The sequence below is a fragment of the Puma concolor genome, chromosome D4 (assembly GCF_028749965.1).
Source record: "Puma concolor isolate L17-30 chromosome D4, mPumCon1.1.hap2, whole genome shotgun sequence".
Classification (NCBI taxonomy): domain Eukaryota; kingdom Metazoa; phylum Chordata; class Mammalia; order Carnivora; family Felidae; genus Puma; species Puma concolor.
Window position 1 is genome coordinate 6,176,408 of NC_141679.1, and position 16,832 is coordinate 6,193,239.

General features: G+C 38.0%; 1 protein-coding gene across 6 annotated transcripts in view; it reads right to left on the minus strand.

The window, feature by feature from the left end:
* The window catches only part of RIC1 (RIC1 partner of RAB6A GEF complex), a 169,254-nt gene that overhangs the window by 41,857 nt on the left and 110,565 nt on the right, over positions 1-16,832 (minus strand). For all 6 annotated transcript variants that reach the window (XR_015243406.1, XR_015243405.1, XM_086684870.1 and 3 more), the window contains 8 exons: positions 13,114-13,258; positions 12,404-12,452; positions 10,680-10,832; positions 8,816-9,019; positions 3,398-3,436; positions 2,950-3,060; positions 2,058-2,147; positions 563-723 (listed from right to left, as the gene is read on the minus strand). Coding sequence is in view for 4 of the 6 variants with exons in the window: in XM_086684870.1 (XP_086540996.1) it covers positions 563-723; positions 2,058-2,147; positions 2,950-3,060; positions 3,398-3,436; positions 8,816-9,019; positions 10,680-10,832; positions 12,404-12,452; positions 13,114-13,258 (952 nt within the window). In the remaining 2 variants the exon portion in view is untranslated. The remainder of the gene's footprint in view (positions 1-562; positions 724-2,057; positions 2,148-2,949; positions 3,061-3,397; positions 3,437-8,815; positions 9,020-10,679; positions 10,833-12,403; positions 12,453-13,113; positions 13,259-16,832) is intronic.

Sequence of the window (16,832 nt, forward strand, 5' to 3'; positions counted from 1 at the left end):
GAAACAAATACACATCACAAATTAAAATGAAACTCAAGAGGTGGGGTCTAAGTGCTGCAAGCCAACCATATACCAAGAAGAATACAGGCAACACACAACAGCAACAGGGACGCACAGCATTTCCCGCTACAGTCTACAGCCATCTAGCTCGGGGGAAATTATGTGAGTTGGCAAAGGACACTCTTCCTAAGGCTTGAAGCCAGTGTTAAATTTCCCCAAGTGTCTAGAACTTTAGGATCGCTGGTAACCACTTGTTTTCAAGGCTGTGAAAAAAACCTTGTATCGAAGTTACCCCATCCCAAACTAGATTTTTCTTTTTTTTTTTTTTTCCAAATAAATCCAGTAAGATCAGCTGAAGAAGCTAGTGCAGGCTCTTTTATTTACTTAGGTGGCTAAAAAATAACCACATGAACATCACTAAGCATAGCATTTCTTACTTTTTTAACTTCTAAAACAAAGGAAACGAAATGCAAAATTAGAATAACTTTTAAGAAAATAAAAACTACAGAGGAGACATAATACACAAAAGCAGAAAGTGACTTGTCACATGCTATATACTTACCCATCAGATTTTCTTTCAATACTGTAAAGGCATATTGAACAGTCGGCTCTAAATACTATTACCATGTCCCGGAAGACACTGAGCAGTAATGTTTCTGCTTGTGCTTTGGTGATGTGAGCAAAGGCATTGTCCAGATTTGATGTTCGCAAATAAACTCTGAGCTGAATAATACAAAAAGAGAAAAACTGTAAAAACAAGATACCTACACCACAGATGACTAAATACTTTAGACATCTGTTTTTTGTCTACTGACTTCTTTTCAAGTAAGAGAAATTTAACGACTAATCTGAGCATTAATAATGTTTATATTTTCACAGGGTAGGCTCATTTACAAATAGCCAAAAGATGAACTGATTAAAACAGGGAATGTATAAGGTACTTTTTTTTTTAAGCTATTTATTTTGAGATAGAGAGAGAGAGAGAGAGAGACAGAGAGAAAGCGTGTGAGCCTGTGCATGAGCTGGGGAGGGGCAGAGGGGGTGGAGAGAGAGAATCCCAAGCAGGCTCTGCACTGTCAGTGCAGAGCCCAACATGAGGACTCAAACTCACAAATCATGAAACCCTGACCTGAGACAAAACTGAGTCAGCCACTCAACTGACTGAGCCACCCAGGCACTCCCTTTTAAAGACCTGAATATCTAGATCTGATATAAGTAGACCAGCAGTTTGTAAAAATATAAACATACAAATCAATAAATTATAGCCATCCTTATAAACTTCTCAGCTTTGAATAATTCTTTTTATAAACTTCACAGAGAATGTCTAACAGCTAAAAATCCTTAGAAAAAGTTATCTTAGAAGTTTGAATTATCCCTTTAAAAATTAAAAAAAAAAATTTTTTTAAAATATTTATCTCTGAGACTGTGTGTATGCGTGCAAGTGGGGGAAGGGGTGGGGGGAGGGGGGCGGCAGACAGAGGATCCGAAGCAGGCTCTGGGCTAACTGCAGACAGCCCACTGTGAGGCTCAAACTCATGAACTGTGAGATCATGACCTGAGCCAAAGTCAGATGCTCAACCAACTGAGCCACCCTGGTGAGCCTTTAAAAATGTTTTTAAAGTAGTAACCCGAAATGAAAGTCTCATTACCTAAAAATGCCAAATTCTTTTTTTTTTTTATTTAATGTTTATTTACATTTGAGAGAGAGAAAGCGTGTGTGCGTGCGTGTGCGTGTGTGTGTGTGTGTGTGTGTGTGTGTCAGTGGGAGAGGGGCAGAGAGAGAGGGAGACACAGAATCCGAAGCAGGCTCCAAGCTCTGAGCTGTCAGCACAGAGCCTGACACGGGGCTCAAACTCACGAACCGTGAGATCATGACCTGAGCTGAAGTTGGTCGCCTAACCGACTGAGCCACCCAGGCGCCCCTAAAAATGCCAAATTCTTAAGAATAAAATGATTTGTTCCTTTTCCAAAAATTATTTTAATATTAAACCAAATAGTGCTTATTAACATCTTTAAAATATAAAAATCTATTATTTCTGAAAGAAACAAAACCCTACCTCTTCTTGATGGTCACTTATGTTATAACATGCCAGGACAACAAAATCATTCCACCAGGCTAAGCCACCAGTCACAATCATATTTTGCTCCTTAAAAGATAATCAAAAACACTATTTACCTTTATGTATGCTGCCAGAAGTTACAACAAGTAACACACTTATAAAATATTCCTACGCAGACAATGAAAGCTCAAATTATTTCTGCTCTATTCTCTATCCCCCCCAATTAAGTATTAGTCTGGGGCCTTTAATAATAATGATTCATGTCCTATTCTGAATATACAAACATTTCTGTAAATAACTGGGTACCATGCAGCATCATTACTCCCCTGAATATGCAACAGACTTTGGTTAAATTCTGGCTTTATCGTTTATCACCTGCTTGACTCCAAATCTTAGTTTTCCTTTTATAAAATGGTGAGTAATATCAGTGTCCTGAGTTACGAAGATCAGTGAGGTGACAAGGGTTCAGGAAGCCCTTTCAAGTGCACTGCAGGCACCTACTTAACAGTAACTTCCTCGTCTTTTCCTACTTGATTCGTGCAAAATCCAACTGCCCATCTTTCTATGCTACCCACATCTTTACATCACACACTGACAAGCACGAAACGATCTTAAATTTTGTGGATATTTATTCTGATCATAGCTGGTGATCCCAAGATGTAATGGAAGAGTAAATCCTCAAGTTAGAAACCATCGCCATACAAATCCTTTACCAAATATCAAGCACTTTATTAGAACTCTTACATGTAATCCAACATCAACATCATTTTTTTATTAACTAAATTTTTTATCTGATTTGATTATTGATTTGAGTTTTTATTAACAGTGGCTTACTTTACAAGTTCTCTTAGAGTCTGAGACATCAGTTTTTAATTTCAAAAAGACTAACCTGGGTAATGTTTCCAAAAAGTTTCCATTTTTTGGTGAGTAAAGAGTAATGTGCAAAACCAAACTTGCCAACCACAGCAATATTCTGTCCAAGCTTATCAATAGCTGAAAACTAATTAAAAAAAAAAATTAAGAACTCTTCTTTGCAAACCTATATACTTTATTAAGTATAAAGAGCTTAGCATTATTGTGTCAGGCAAACAGACTACTAATAAATGTTTGCTAAGTGAATTAAATGTAAAATGCTAAATATAAAAATCTGAATATTTACACGCAAGTTACATTTGACCAAATTATAGGTGTTAATACGCTAACAATGTACAAAGGATCAAGTATTAAAATGTTACTTTTATCAATGCACCCACCGAAAAGGCTGAATTCCCAGAATGCCTCTTGCAGCAAACGCTATCCAATAAAAGTTAACACCAAGAAAATAACAAATAACTCACCCGTATAGGCCAATTGCTCTCTAGATAGGTGTTGGAAATCTACAGAAAATAATACATCAGTTTGGTAAGACTTCCAAAATGTATTTAAACTTAAAGCAATTAACGTCACAATATGAAATTCATTTTCCTGTACGATGTCTAGTGTTACCAAATAACAGGTATTACTAGCAGAGTACTTGGAATTTACCATTTGAATACCAGTCCATATTTCACATCTCCTGCCTTAACCATTTCATTATGAGTTTCTAGACATGAGGCTTTCCTACCCTACACTGCCTTTTCTCTACACCGTTTTTATTTTAAATATTGAACACGCAATAAATACAGACTGACAAAAAAAGACTTTTAGAGAACCAGTCATGAGGACAACCAACATCTGGGAGATGAACTGTCTTGAGTTGCTGACTGGCATCATCCCCAAACAACCCTATCTGATAAAATGAGAGCCTCAGCAAGAGATTGTTTTGCTTTTTAATGGAGCTATTTTTTTTATTTTTATATTTTCTGATTAAAACAGCAAAATACTGCTTATAAAACTTAAACAATATAAAAATATACAAAGTACAAAACGAAATTCTGTTCCATCATTGCTCCAGGGATAACCACTGGTCAGTTTTTATCTCAAAACAAACATCCATACACCAATAGAAGTACATACAGGCTACTGTTTTTTACTAGGGTGTGTAACCTAGTCACCTGTAAGAACTCTTGATTACAGATACTAACTCTTAATCTGCAATTCTGGTACTAAATATACCTTTCCAGGTTGTCAGTCTTACATCTCTGTGCATGGTGTCTTTGTATTACTCTAGTAAGAATTTTAAACTTAAAAGATTCTTGAGGTATCAATGTAAACTAAGTAAATTCCACCTTTAGTGAGACTGAACTCTCTTCTAGCCAACTGATTAAGCAGTTTTCATGAGCATGTGGTGAGTGTGGGGTGAAACTTAACAGAAAGAAAGAACAAGGGAAGATTCTTCTGTTCCTAGAAGAACCTCAATTTATTCAAATTCATTTTCATTGTACTCAAAGAAAAAGCATTATATATTTTTAAAAAGAAAGCCAAATTTAAAAGCCAGTACAATACAATCAAATCTAATAAGATTTTTTTACATAATGTGAAAACAAAACAAAAATCAAGTAAAAACAGTATGCTGAAAATATCGGTCTTAAAATTTATTTATAAAACTATTGGTTAGACTTCATTTATTATCTAGTAAGTCAACCTAAAATCCAAATAAATTAATAGCTTTTGGTACGTTAGGAAGTTCTCAACCCCAGGGTTGGTCTGTAGAAGCCTACCTTGCAGAATCAAAGATAACACTGTCATGATATATGCTTGAAAAAGGCTTAACATGGGGCGCCTGGGTGGCGCAGTCGGTTAAGCGTCCGACTTCAGCCAGGTCACGATCTCGCGGTCCGTGAGTTCGAGCCCCGCGTCGGGCTCTGGGCTGATGGCTCAGAGCCTGGAGCCTGTTTCCGATTCTGTGTCTCCCTCTCTCTCTGCCCCTCCCCCGTTCATGCTCTGTCTCTCTCTCTGTCCCAAAAATAAATAAACATTGAAAAAAAAAAAAAAAAAGAAAAAGGCTTAACGTGTATCTTGACAGATAAACCGCATCATTCAGGCCAGTTAATAAAGCTCCCTATGATGGATGACATCAGTTCAGAAGCACGGTAACCTGAAGTCATGATCGGGTGGTGAGAGAAGAGTTCAAAGTAGTTTTGTGGGAGGTGGTAAGTGAATTGTTTGTGGATGAAAAAAATCAAGTCACGTGAAGAAGGTTGTGCCTAGAGGACAATGGAGCCAGCTACCCAGAACACTTGAAGAGAACCCCCACTTCCGCTGAACCTTATGTGTTTCCCACGTATTTATAAACATGGGTGGGGAGAGGGTGAGGCGGAATCTCCCTGACGCAGTAGATTCCAACTAGAAGGATTCTAACGTAGGAACCAAGGTTAAGTTTTATCGAATGATCCACACTCTGATGAGTATCTCTACAAGAAAAAAATGTATTCTTTTCACCTCTAAAAATGTTTGAGGTGCGACAAACCACAAATGGTTTATTTTCAAAGCTCAAAGTGTAAGTTGAAAACGAAGCTTTATTTCTGACACAGTTGTGTGTCTGAAGATGCTATGAAAGGAGAACAAAAACTTTCATTTTCCCCAGTAGGTTCCATTTACTGATCTATGTGTCCCCCGAACTTTGAGCTCTGCCCCCAATACTCAGAACAGGAAATGGCAGAAGTAAGGGAAAAGGAAGCCAATGAGTCATGAAGAATTCAGGCCAGGACAGCAGACTCAGGACACAAAGGTCACTCCACGTCACTGGGAGACTGAGTGCTGAGGGACAGAATCTCTATTCTTAATACCTTAGGATTTTCCTCAGTCTCCCCAAAAACCTAAATCTACCTTTTTTCCCCCTTAAAGTCATTTTGCTAACACCTATCTATCTCCTGCTTACACTGCTTCTGTCTGTAGCCGCAGGGGGACTGAGAGCGCCACCCTCTTGGCAGGTGTGCTCGTGCCTAACACCACACCCGGTACATCTGATCCACATTCTAGAAAGCAGAGTAAATCATCTATAAATGAAACAGCCTTTAAAATCCTCTCTGCCAAAGCATAAAAGACTCTTAAAAACTGAGAACAAACTGAGGGTTGATGGGGGGTGGGGGGGGTGGGTGATGGGTATTGAGGAGGGCACCTTTTGGGATGAGCACTGGGTGTTGTATGGAAACCAATCTGACAATAAACTTCATATATTGGAAAAAATAAAATAAAATTAAAATAATAAAATAAAATAAAATAAAATAAAATAAAATAAAATCCTCTCTGTTGATATCCCTAGCATATTTTGTGAAGCCTATTTTTTTTCCTAACAGTTATTAGCCAGGTTAACTATGAAACCACCATTTCAGAACAGTGGATGATAACGATTCATGCGCCTTTCAGAAAAAAATGTCTGTATCACACAACGTACTGGGTGTAAAAATAAATGGCAGTCCAAGAAGGAATGTACCCTAAAAGCACAAGGATGCTGTTGTCGTTTTAATTTCATACTATTTGTGCTCCATTTGTCAACCAACAACTTTCAAAGTTTTTAAAATCCGTAGATAGGAAAACTATATTTAAAAAAAAAAACAACACACACACAAACACGAAAAGCACCATCTCTACCACCAGCCACTAACCGAACTGCTGACAAGTGTGCACGTGTGTTAAGTGAAAGGAAAAACATATTTAACACTGCATCTTCTGATCAGGAGACCAACAAGTACAAGGTAGAAGGCCTAAATAAACAACAAGTCCAGCGGTCTAGATGAGGAACAGACAGAGAGACAGAATTACTTGGAGCTCATTTGATGACCTCTAAGCTGTCTAAGAATACAAAGTATAAATCACATAAACAATGTCACTTTGATAGAGGCTGTGGGCACTTATTCCAGAGAAGAGCGTATGTTGGAGAGGGAATTAAACAGGTACCCATGTTTCTTCAGGGAATCATTATCATGGCTAAAAGCCCGGGAGGTAAAGCATTACGTTATATGAACATCACAAACTGCCACACCAAAACTCCCCCATATGCTGCACTGACTCATTTGGCTAGAGGGCCAGCCAACAAAGTTCAGGGCAAATCATAACGAAACACTGCCAAACAGGCACACTCCAGATCTTGGTTCAAGGTCAACAGTATATGATTCAACATTTAATACCTAGAGGTGTTAAAATAAGTTAGATTGTTACTTTAATGTTATATAATGTAAGTTTAAGTCTGACACTACTCTGCTGTGTGACCTTGGGCAAGTCACCTAACTTCTTTGAGCCTCAGTTTCTTCATGTATAAAATCCAGTTGGACTACACAATCTCTAAGGTCCTTCCAGCTCTAAAAATTCTATGAGTCTATTACAACTTAATTGTTTTTGTAACTAGAACTCTGACATTATTTTTATTAGTTTTAAGTAAAAAAAACCCAAGAACTGGGTAAAGCTAAAGTCCATCTTTCTGAATATTTTAGATAGCTAACAAAATGACAAAAGAATCTTCCTAGTACCTACTTTGTCTAAAGTGGTAAAATCAGTGTATGTGCTACTCATATGGGATAATTCACAGATAGCTAAGAATCACAGAATCACTGAATTTTTGAGCTGGAAGGAAATTCAATTTTTGTTATTTATTGCCTGACGGATTTTTGAGTTCCAGACCTACCTTCTTTGATCCTCTGCTCTACTTGGCTCTCTGGCAACACAGACCTGGCTAGGCAGAACTGGCATTGATGCTAGGTCAGTGTAGAATGAATAGTTCAAAGTATGGGGAAATGAAAATAGCAGAGAAATGGCTATAGGAGAGAAGGGAGCAGTGGAAAATTTTAGTCAAGGAAGTAGCTGATGCAGTTTTATTTTATAATTGTTACTAATTATAAAATGGTACACACACTGTTTGATTTTATGAATTTATTAATGTAAGTTCAACACATTCTCTTTTAGTGTGTACCACAGGCTAGTGCAGGAGACATTCCTTCAACGCCTCATACCATGACCACTCTTCTGTCTCTCATTATCTCCACTCAAAGTCAACTGAAAATACCACGGGAACTGAACAAGCTACAAGAGTAAAAGTACAGAATGGAGAAGGAGCACAAAGAACTGTGGAAATAGCACCTGACTAAAGGAAGCTAATCCAAGAGTAACTGTTGATGTACTGAAGACACTTTGGTATCAGAAGGGGAAAGAAAACATTCGGGACTTACAAAATTGTGTAGCAAGTTTCTTTCAAGAGACTCCAACTTATTGATTTACTCAAATTAATTTTATTTGCTGTCAAAATTCAGAATTAATTTCCATGTTAAACCCCAGTTTATCAGAATTATTCAAAGAAACTGCTAATTTAAAAGTTATACCAGAATGAGTAATTTGGAACAAGATTTATGTAATAATACTATTATTGATAATAAGGTTCTAGAGTGTGAATGGAAGTCTGCAATTTGGGTTCAAAGTCAGGCAGTTAACCCAGACATGTACTCATCAGGACTACAGGTCAGCTGCACAGGGTCCTAATGGACACTGTCCCTTTCCATGGAATCACTACACTTTTGCCTATGCAAATCTGCAGAGCTAAATTTACACCAAAAAAGAAAATAAAAAGGCTGACAGTTGTATAAAGTTTTGCTCCTTCAGAGGGCAAAGCACACATTTGCAGTCTGGGGAACTGTTAGCTGCTCGTGGGCTCAACACAGTGGGGACCACGCTACATCAGTGGCAAGAAAAGAAGACGACAAGACAGAAAAGCAGAAGAGAGATGTGACAGTCAAAAAGGTAAAAAAGCTTCTCAATTTTCCAAAGGAACAGAAGAAATTTAACTCTGCTCCAGGTGCTACCTTAGCAAGGACTATGTCAACAGTCAACAGTAACTGAAGACTTACCTGCACCACATGCCAATGCCGATGTCCAAGCAAAGTGCTTAAACCCTGAGACTCTACACCGCTATCTGCAAAGGGGCTCTTGGCCCCAGCAGCCTTATGCTCAGGGTGCGCCGAGGAACCCCTGGCGTGCTGGGTTTGTGAGGCCTCTCCACAGTTCAAGTACAATCGATCCTCCCCCTGAAGCAGCACTTGCTCCTGGTTACTCTGGATGAGGGAGAAGGGAAGAAGAGGGTAAAGGAGGAAAGCCGATAAAAACACCTCTGTATCAGGTAAAGGAAAACACGTTAATACATTGATTTAGTCTTATCCTAGGAAATGTGCCATGTTTCTCAATGCAGATTTTACTCACTGAGGACACAACTACGTAATGATCTCATGCACTGTTATATTCAAAGGGAACAGGTAACAGTTTCATGATTACTTCCCAGTGTAAACAAAATCTGTGCTACAGTCTGTTTTATTATGTAGACCCCAGAATATGACCTGGTTTATAACTGCTACACGGTAGTGTCCTTTATTACCGCTCCAAAATGGCAATGCTAGGAGGGATTTTCCAAATGAAAAGTGAACATAACTACTCATTATATACAAACAAGTTTCACATAAAATATCTCATGAATGGTGGCAAGAAAATGTATCTGGTCAAACAGTTTGTGGGTATATGTTCACCATGTGCCCATATGGCAAGAAGAAGGTGATTACGAATGGGGATAACTGGATGCTGAACGGCTGTAGCCCAAGGGAAGAGTAGCCCAAGTCTGTGGTCCTGGTTCAGAACAATTAATTCAATAATCACTTGGGTAAATGCTTGGTTAGTGCCAAGGACTGTGCCGGGTTCTGACAATATTTAGACAAATAAGGTAATTTCTACTCTTGGTGATTATGCCCTGGTTTTCCATCAGAAGGCCAGTACTCTCAAATGTGGGCCTATTATTTACTGACTACTCCATCAGACAGAACAGCACCTCAGCCTCTCAGCTTTCCATGGCAGTCCAGATGTGGTCTTCACAGAAAACTCATAAAATTTGCCTTTAAATTATAAATTGGGATGGGGGAGGGGAGGAAGAATTACTCTGTTCCTGTTTTTCTGGGGATCTTTGTTCTGCAACTACAGTAATGAAATCTCAGATCCAGACTACTGTCATATTCTTTCTCAATGTACTATAATTGCAAATTTCGTTTAGAAACTGGTTGTACCGAATGTTTAAAAATCCATTAGTGGCAGATATCAACATATGCACTTCTAACATGTAACATATACTATTATTATACATTAACAACATAGAATATGTTATTTCAGATTAATAAAACATGAGGAGTTCATATTATAATTTGGGGCAGTGTTTCCCAAAGCAGGCTTCTAGGCATATTTTCTTCAAAGTGTTCTTGAAAATTCATAGTTAAATTGGCTTGGGAAACATTCTTTTTGGTATACCGACTCTGGGATTTTCATGATGCACATTTCACACTGAGAGCCTACAATAAGAAATCTCTGTAGTTTTAAGTCTTTATTTCACTCACATGATGACAGACTTTCCCTTATCCTAACTGCTATTGCTATTTCTTAAAAACTGTGCCTTATGGAGCACACTTTGGGAATTTCTAGTCAAATAAAGACTAAATTACGTTACTCAAGTAAATCTGCATACATTGCTTTCCCTCAAATTGCTTATGATCCTATTTTTAAAAAATCAAAAAACAAAAGCTGCTCAGAAGTAAAATTTTTGTGTAAGTTATTAAAAAGAAACATAAGAATCACAAAAACTATACACTGAAGAAGATAATACACCAATTTTAGAAGAAGAATCTTGACAGTCTACTTTGAAAGCCACTAAAATAAACGGTTTTAACTGAAAAAACTTACCATACAAGGGTTTACAGTGAGTACACTCTTGATGAACTGAAATAGCAGAATGCCAGGCTGTTTAACTATACTCTTGGAGTCAGACTCAATTTCAGTACTTTGAGCACCAAATCCGCTGATTACCCAGAGGTGATAGCCTTCTGCACCCCAGCTCTTGGAGAGAAGAAGGGGGAAGAAAAATCAAGACAATAAAAAGTTTCTTATCCTTTCTTAACTTCAAATGTTCAAATCCTGAAATAACCAATAACAGCATTACTAATGACTTCCAAAGGTTGGAAAAACTATGAGAAACAACACAGACAGGAATCCTACCCACACCTGCTACATCTTGGCTCTCTCCAGTGGAAACCACCACTGCTGCTCTCTACCTGGAAGACTGAAAACACTGGACACCAATCTTAGCTCCAAATCCTGAGAAATGCCTACTGCTCTTTATAACTTCTCCAATAACTTAACTGCTTCTCAAATACAAAGAAATTCCTGGCAGAGCAAGATCCATATGACCCAGCTGAAACTTGACAAAGAAGCACCCAAAACAGACGCATCTTGTACAGAGCAAGCAACACTGGATAGGAAGCTTCCCATTACAGCCTAGTGACCATTCTGCTGTATGACCTTGGCCAAGATACTTGGTTTTCTCAGGGTATAAGTTTCTTCCTCTATAAAAGGAGAAGGTTCAAATATACTCCCCAGGACCAGTCAATTTTAATATTCTGTAACTATATCCCAAGATAGTTTTTTAGTTTTTTGTTTTGGAGATTAGTGAATCGCAATCTACAAGGTCAAGAAAATAGTAGGGGGACAATACACTGTTGCTTAATTTCAAAAGCTTAATAGAAGTTTTCCTCTTCCACAGTAAGAGCTGAACAGCTAACTAAAATGCTTAGATTCCTAGTGTGTGATTAAAATATCAATTTAGAGAGGCTAAACACTGGCTGGTGCATGCCATTCAGAAGCACTGATGGGCAGTCACCGACATCATTTGTTCAAAAACTATTTTAAAATACGGAGTGGAGAGAGACAGTAAATGGGGTCCTTGATGGTAAAAGACCGGGAACCACTACTCAAGGCAACCATGGTGGTTTTAACTTTTCAAGAAGCCCGAAATCAAAAATGCCTTCCTCTGTGGAGCGAGAGAGAAAGGCAGTGAATATGCCTCATAGCCACTAATTTCACAAAGATGGTACCCAGAAGAGCTATATCACAAAATGTGCTTATGTAAAGATAAGAGTTACACCCCACTGCTTTCTACGGAAACTCTTGAAAATATGTAGTAAATAAAAATATGGTTACAACAGGGACTTTAATGCTCTTGACAGACATCTGCGGAAAGTTTTAAAAATATGTTCAAAAAATGTCCAAATCCTACAGGAAAACCACCCAATGAGCATTTCACTTCATGTTAGAAGAAAAGAGGCCATGAGAAGTGGGTGCTAGTGAGTCACATAAGAATTGAGGCTTTGGAAAGGCAAAAGCCTGATTTGAATATCACTACGTTCACAAAGATGACAGGGGCTTGCTAGACATATGTAAGCAAAACCAAGTATTTAAAATCGGGCAGCCTGATTTTAAAAAATACTTTTACAAAGTAAGAACTGTCCAAGAAGAGCCTGCTGAGATTAAAACAGCTTTGTAATTTTATAAGGCCAAGAGGAGGGGAAAAAAAGGAATTAGAAAAATCCAAGTTTTTCACACTACAGTAATACTTTATAGACAGTACTCACCATAGAGTTGATCTTAAGGGGATCTTTTTTGGTACCATCAGACCTATAACTGAAACAGAACAGAAACTCAAAAAGAATCTTCTATTACATATAATATTTGGCTTTAGTTTTTTTAAAACTAAAATGTATTTTGTATTTTGTTCCTTTAAAATAGAAATACATAATAACGCGTGAAATATTAGAGTGCTGGTTAATACACCAAGGTATATTACCGGGACACAATCTTTCAGGTCCTGAATAGCTTCATGACAGGGTCAGGCAATTTGTGAAGGTGTATTCATTTTGTCAGGACTAGGGTTCAAAAAGTATCATATGGTGCGGGCAGAGATAACCCACTGGGTTAACCTACATCAACCCAAAAGGACAGTGATTTTCCATTTCCTACTAGTTACTTATGTCCATGGCTTGCTGCTCTTAGAGGATCATTAGATACCTGAAGGCAAAACTAGAACGGATTTATCCTGGAACCCAACATGCTATCACATACACAATAGGGGTTCAACAAACAAATGCATTTTTACTGAATGAACGAGTTTTAAAAGAATGGATGTTTACACAATCAGTACGTTCTGACAAATTAATTCTGAACCTTACATACTGTTTTGGGGTTAAGAGTCAAATATGGAAGAAAGGGAGCTGTGTGACACAACATTTCTGTGTGTGTGTGTATCTTCTGGAGTCGCTTTATCTAAAACTTGTCTTTGACTCACGCAAAGTCTCCTCCAAGTGTACAAATCAGCTGGGCTCCAAACACACTCCATAAAGATAGGCCTCCATTTTCCCAGGTCACTATTACAACACTATTGTCAGGAGACCATCTGACCAATTTAACAGCTCCTGTTTTGTTCCAAATATCTGTTAAGAAATTGTGAAAAGTTAAAAATGAAAGATTCCTTCAGAAACACTCAGTAATTTTTCCAAGTTGAAATGAACAGAAAGACATGTCTGTTTAAAATAATGAGACGAATCCTACTCATTTAAGGTCACTTAAAATAAGTAAGGCCAGTAGCCTTGACCTGATCCAAGCAGAACAAACTTAAGCGCCACGTACTTTAAAAGAGGGGAGAGCCGTCTGGGGCCACTATTAGCTTGAATAACTACAACTGTGTAGTTTTACAAGTCTTTGGCTTTGGGCAATTCGGTTCCTGTAAAATGGAGGCAGTATTTCCCTTGAACAATTCAAAACTGAAGGTCAAAGTACCCTGCAAAGTATAAGGTGTTTTAAGATGTAAAATAACGCTGTACCACTATCTTCATGATCCACTAGCAGTATCAGAGGGATCCAAGTTAAAATAAATTGAGCTTTAATCTTATATTAGGATTAGGTAGGTAAATTCCGGCTTGAGTACTCCAGGTGTTGATATCTTCTTTTAACTAATAATTGTTCTTTCAATCCAATATATAATTTCACTGCGCAGTAAAGTCCAAGTTTCCTTACTGTAGTTAGATGAAACATGCTAGTATTTCCCATCAGCAATCCAAAACCAGCTATAGTATCATTTTAAAATTAAAATTCTTTTCATTTGCAGCATTAACGCATTTTTGCTATAAAACAGGGTAGATCTGCTACCGGGGCGGGGGGGGGGGGGGGGCATACAGATTTTAGCCTATAGAGAAGAGGCTTGGTTAACATAGAGGATGCCATTCTGCCTGTATTTGAATCCTCACATTAGCAATCCCCACCATAATGAATAACCATGTTGCTTGTGCAGATGAAAAATAAATGGGAATATACAGAAGAAACATCTTATTAGTATACTTTACAACAGGGGAGAAGTTTAAAACCAAACCAAGAGGAATCAAACTGAAGTTTACTAAATGAAAGCAATTCCATGTGCAAGAGAAAAAATATGAGTATTTACAATCATAAAAGGATGTTAATGTTGACTGAAAAGGACAGGTTATGAACAGTATTCCTATTACCCCACATAAAATATATACACATATGCATATAATAGGCATACCTATTTTCCAAGCATTATACACACATTAATCATACAAATACTAAAATCTAGCTGCAGAGACCTAGAACAATACATTAATGGTGGCTGCCTAATCTTCAGGTGGCAGGATTACAGGAAATTTATCTAGCTGGTAACCTACAATGAACATAGATCATGATCATCTGCATATTGAGAGAAATATTAAGAAAGTAATCCAGAGACATTCTGTTACAGAGTTAAACTTCCAAAAAAGAGTCAGCCGCAGAAGCCAAAAGAAAAGAGAAACCCTAACAAGAGACTGGTTAGTACCTGGGGTAAGAGGAAAGGGTCAGAAGCAGGGCGGGGAGAAAGGTTGAAAATACAGAGAAGGATGGAATGAGACCAGCAATGATGAGAGGGTTGGGGTTCCCATCCTATAGAAAGACAAAGAAGGGGTCAGAGGCCAGCATCAGTCTGAGAGTCAGAACTGACCCCTGAAGCTATAGCTTGTGAACGTCAGCCACTGGAGCCGGAAGGAAACAAGGAAGCTGGTCTCTGCTCAAGATGCAGGAGGGTCCGGTCTCCCAAAGTCTTACTTAAGCAGGTTGATAGCCTAAGGTTATTTAATTCAAGGCTGTAGGTAACCAATGGGAGAGACTGCATTAAAAGCACCTGAGAAAACAGAAAAATCGAAGAACTCAATACAGTGTTGTCCTATGGAAGCAGGCAGGAGCACTTCCTGCAGTGATGGAAATGTTCGTATTTTCTTGGTCTAGCATGTAGCCTCTCGCTACAGGTGGCTACTGAACATTTAAATGTGACAATGCAACTGAAGAAATAGATTTTTTTATTTAAATTTTTAAATTAATTTTTTTCAAGATTTTTAAAAATACTTATTTTTGAGAAAGAGAGAGAGAGGATGTAAGAGGGGGAGGGGCAGAGAGAGAGCGAGAGACACACACAGAGGATCCGAAGCAGGCTCTGCACTGACAGCAGGGAGCCCGATGAGGGGCTGAAACTCACAAACTCCAAGATCATGACCTGAGCCCAAGTCAGACACTCAACTGACTGAGCCACCCAGGTGCCCCAAATTTTAATTTTTTAATAAAAACAGTCACACGTGGCTGGAAGCTACTGGGCAGGAAAACTTAAGTATGGATAAAAAGGATACAGAGGTAAAAGGGCCAGAAGCCACAATCAAAATACACATCACCCTGCTCTTGCAGGTTGTAAATCTGTCTTTAGAGAAAAAATACATGCAAGCCTTTAAAGGCTATCTGATAAGAAAGATAACAAGTTACAGAGCAAATTTCTATTTCTGACAGTATAGCAAATTAGACACCTTAAATGACTCTCCACACTGAAACAACTACAAAATTAAATAAACACCTCAAAACAACTGAAAATACTGGGAGGTGAGCGTATCAAGTTATTTTGCCCTGAATTTTTCCGCCAAACCCAAAAGACCCTGACTTCCACTTCTGATGACTCAAAGCATATGGGGGACAGGAGATAAAGCTTAGAGCCTGGCCAAGGCAGGGCATCTAAGAGAAGATATCTACATGATGGGAGGGGCCGCAGGGGCGACATTCCCAGTACAAGGAAGAAAGAGCAGCTACCATGTGGAAGGTAAAAAAACAGCAAGGGACACTTTCACGTTTGTCCATGAGCGGAAAATAAAGATTCTTCCTCTGAGAATCTGCAATCACAAGTCAGTCCTCTGATGTATAATTTGTGCAACTTGAATGGGTCCAGAAAAATTTCAAACAGAGAATATAATGCTAAGGGTTCCAGACTGATGTCATCCTCCCAGGTAATCGGCCATGAACACATACAAATCCTCTCTGCAAAAACTCAAGTTCAATTTAGGTCGCAAAGCATTCAAACAATTAGGTTTGAAGAAAATTAACCAGCTCTCAATCAAAAATCCTAAAATATATAAACAAACTAATAAGAGCCCAAAGAACTAAGGCAGTAGAAACAAACTCAGAAAGGTTTCAGATACTGAGATTAACAAAGAATACAAAAACCATTTTTTTTTTTTACTATCTAAAGAAATAAGAGAACATTGAAACTAGGGGCAGAATGCATACAGATTAGAAAAGAGCTAAGTAAACCCTCTGGAAAAAGACAATATTTAAAGTAGACACATTAAGTAGACTATTAAGCATAAATGAAAAGAGAATTACTGTACTCAAAAATAGGTATGGAAAATTTTTCTAGAATACAATCCAGAGAAACAAAAAAAGAAATGAAAAATATTAAAAGGCAGGTTAAGAAACATGTTAAAAAAAAAAAAAGTGCAATGTAAGTCTGATTAAATTTCCAGAAATAGAGATTAAAGAGGCAATATTTACACAGATAGTGGTTTCCAGAACAGTTGAATCCTCAGATCCAGCACGCCTGAATCTCAAGCAAGATTTTTTAAAAAAATGAAAAAAATTTAGAAAATTCTTCACCTTCCCAATCACAGTGAAACCACCTCAGAGACAAAGAGAAAATCTTAA